This window comes from Gavia stellata, chromosome 30 (genome assembly GCF_030936135.1).
Source record: "Gavia stellata isolate bGavSte3 chromosome 30, bGavSte3.hap2, whole genome shotgun sequence".
NCBI lineage: Eukaryota > Metazoa > Chordata > Aves > Gaviiformes > Gaviidae > Gavia > Gavia stellata.
In genome coordinates, this window is record NC_082623.1 from 2,102,821 (window position 1) to 2,105,469 (window position 2,649).

Sequence of the window (2,649 nt, forward strand, 5' to 3'; positions counted from 1 at the left end):
GTGCCCCATTTGCAGCAACATAAGTGACAATAAAAGCTACAAGGTCATGGTGGCTCGTCTCTAGGGGCATTTGTACACCAGATAACCCCCGAGACAAGCATTTGTTGCAGGACAAATCCCCTTCCCTCTCTGAGAGTGCAGTTTTCCATCAGAAACCCCAGTGGGCATTGAGCCACGGTGCCCTGGACCTTCCTCGGTGGCCGTGCCACTGTGACCGGTCACCGTCGCTCTCCTCCTAATCCCCCCCCCACAGCGGCTTGGCCCCATCCATCACCACCCACCCTGCTGTGCCAACCAAATTATTTAGGCAGGCAGACCAGGGAACTCATCCAGCTAGAAATACAACTTTCAATTTTTTTTTGCCAGCTTATTTTTCAGTCCCAGATCTGGGAATTGTTGAGACTCCCAGATGCTGAGTGGTGGGTGGGGAGGAATTATTTAAAATGGATTAAGAAAAGCGGGGAGCTGGACCACCTTCATCCCTGGACAGCTGGGTGCCACTGAGCAAAGCATTTCATGTCATTTTGCCCTTTTTTCCCCTCCGGTAAATGGGGGAAATTTCTGTATATGGGAAACTCCGTTCTGACGCCATGGACAGAAAAGCTAAATGTCAAGCAGATGAGCATCAAATAATAAAAAACAGACTGATGGGCAGGGAAGAGAGATAAGAAAGATGGTATTTATTTGAATAGCCACAGGAAATCAGAGATTGAAAAATGTCTAGAAAAAAAAAAAAAGCAGCAGCACATTTGGTTTAAAAAAAAAAAATCAGAGCATGCAGATGTTTTATACCTTATCCAGCCAATCCCACCTGACAGTGCCCAGTCCCATCATGGCCTCGACCATCATTTTTTGGCCTTGTCTCGAGGGTAACCCCCATTGGTCTTATTGAGCGACTCCATGCTGCCGTTTCCCGCCACCACGCTGGTGAGTATTCGCTCCACCTCCCCCGGTAGAATTTGCTTTTCTTCGTTCTCTGTCTCCCTGTGGTAGAAATAGTTGAAGTTTGAGACGATGACGGGGACGGGCAGCGCAATGGTCAATACCCCTGCAATGGCGCACAGAGTCCCCACAATCTTCCCACCCAAGGTGGTGGGACACATGTCTCCGTAGCCAACGGTTGTCATCGTGACCACGGCCCACCAGAAGCCGTCGGGGATGCTGGAGAAATGGGACTGTGGCTCGTCCACTTCTGCGAAGTAGACAGCACTGGAGAAGAGGATGACGCCGATGAAGAGGAAGAAGATGAGCAAGCCCAGCTCCCGCATGCTGGCCTTGAGGGTCTGCCCCAGGATCTGCAGCCCCTTGGAGTGCCGGGAGAGCTTGAAGATGCGGAAGACCCTGACCAGCCGGATGATCCGCAGGATGGCCAAGGACATGTTCTGCTGCCCGTTGAGTTCACTCTGCTGGATCAGCTCGGTGGTGAGTGTCACGAAGTAGGGGATGATGGACACAATGTCGATAATGTTCATGATGTTCCTGAAGAATTCGGTCTTACTGGGGCACACGATGAACCGAACGAACAGCTCAAAGGAGAACCAGATGATGCAGGCAGTCTCTATGACGAAGAAAGGGTCCGTGAAGGTGCTGTGGGCCAGCAAGGTGTCTGTGAGATTCTTAGAAAGCTCCTGGGTGGACTTAAACTCCCTTTCCTCCCTGAACTCCGGCAAGGTCTCCATGCAGAAGATGATGATGGAGATGACAATGACCAGGACGGAGACCAAAGCTACACCCCTGGCTGCACTGGAGCTTTCAGGGTACTCGAAGAGCAGCCAGAATTGCCTATGAAAGTCATTGGTTGGTAAGAGGGTCTCAGGGTCCTTGATGAACCCTTCATCCTCCCTGAACTGGTCCATGGCTTCATCACCCAGCTCGTAGAAGGTGATTTCATCAGCAAAGACATCAATGGGGACGTTGGCCGGGCGCCGTATTTTCCCACCGGACTGATAATAGTACAGGATCCCATCAAAACTGGGCCTGTTCCTATCGAAGAAATATTCATTCCTCATGGAGTCAAAGTAACGCATCCTCTTTTCCGGGTCCCCAAGCAAGGTCTCAGGGAACTGGTTGAGAGTCTTGAGCCGCGTCTCAAACCTCAGCCCAGCGATGTTGATGATGACTCGTTGGTCCCCCTCATCCATGCCCACCCTCTCCCCCACCAGGTGCTCACTGAACTCGGCGGGGAACCTGGAGAAAATGGTCTCATTGTTGGCGTTTTCGCTGTTAATGAGGATTCTTAAGTTGGAGAGGAGGTTGGCGCAGCTGGGATGGCCTTTCCGCGACTGGCCAGCGGGGCTGAGGTCGTTTGAATAACAGGGATCCTCCACGATCTGATCAGTGTTGTCAAAACTGACTAGTGCCACCTCCATCTCCTTCCAACTGGACACGTCCATCATACACTAATCAGATTAGCAGCATAAATCCCCGGGTCGGATGCCGGCAGCTTGCGTCTTTCCCACGCTATGAGGATCTGCAAGTGAACGGACAGGGAGACAGAGCTGAATTGTGCATGTGTATTGCTTGGCTCGACTGAAAAGAATAAAATAAAACTGAGGTCAGAAAACCCTGTATGTTTTTAATGGAAACATTAATTTCATTGACTGGCAAAAGCCTTATACTTCCAGCAAGTTATTCATCTCCAGATCCTGC

The 2,649-nt window shown here is 50.8% G+C and overlaps 1 protein-coding gene across 1 annotated transcript; it reads right to left on the reverse strand.

The window, feature by feature from the left end:
- Positions 1–845: 845 nt before the first annotated feature.
- Positions 846–2,396, reverse strand: KCNA10 (potassium voltage-gated channel subfamily A member 10). The gene has a single exon (XM_009808112.2). It carries the CDS (start codon positions 2,394–2,396, stop codon positions 846–848), a length of 1,551 nt encoding a protein of 516 aa, XP_009806414.2.
- Positions 2,397–2,649: the final 253 nt, after the last annotated feature.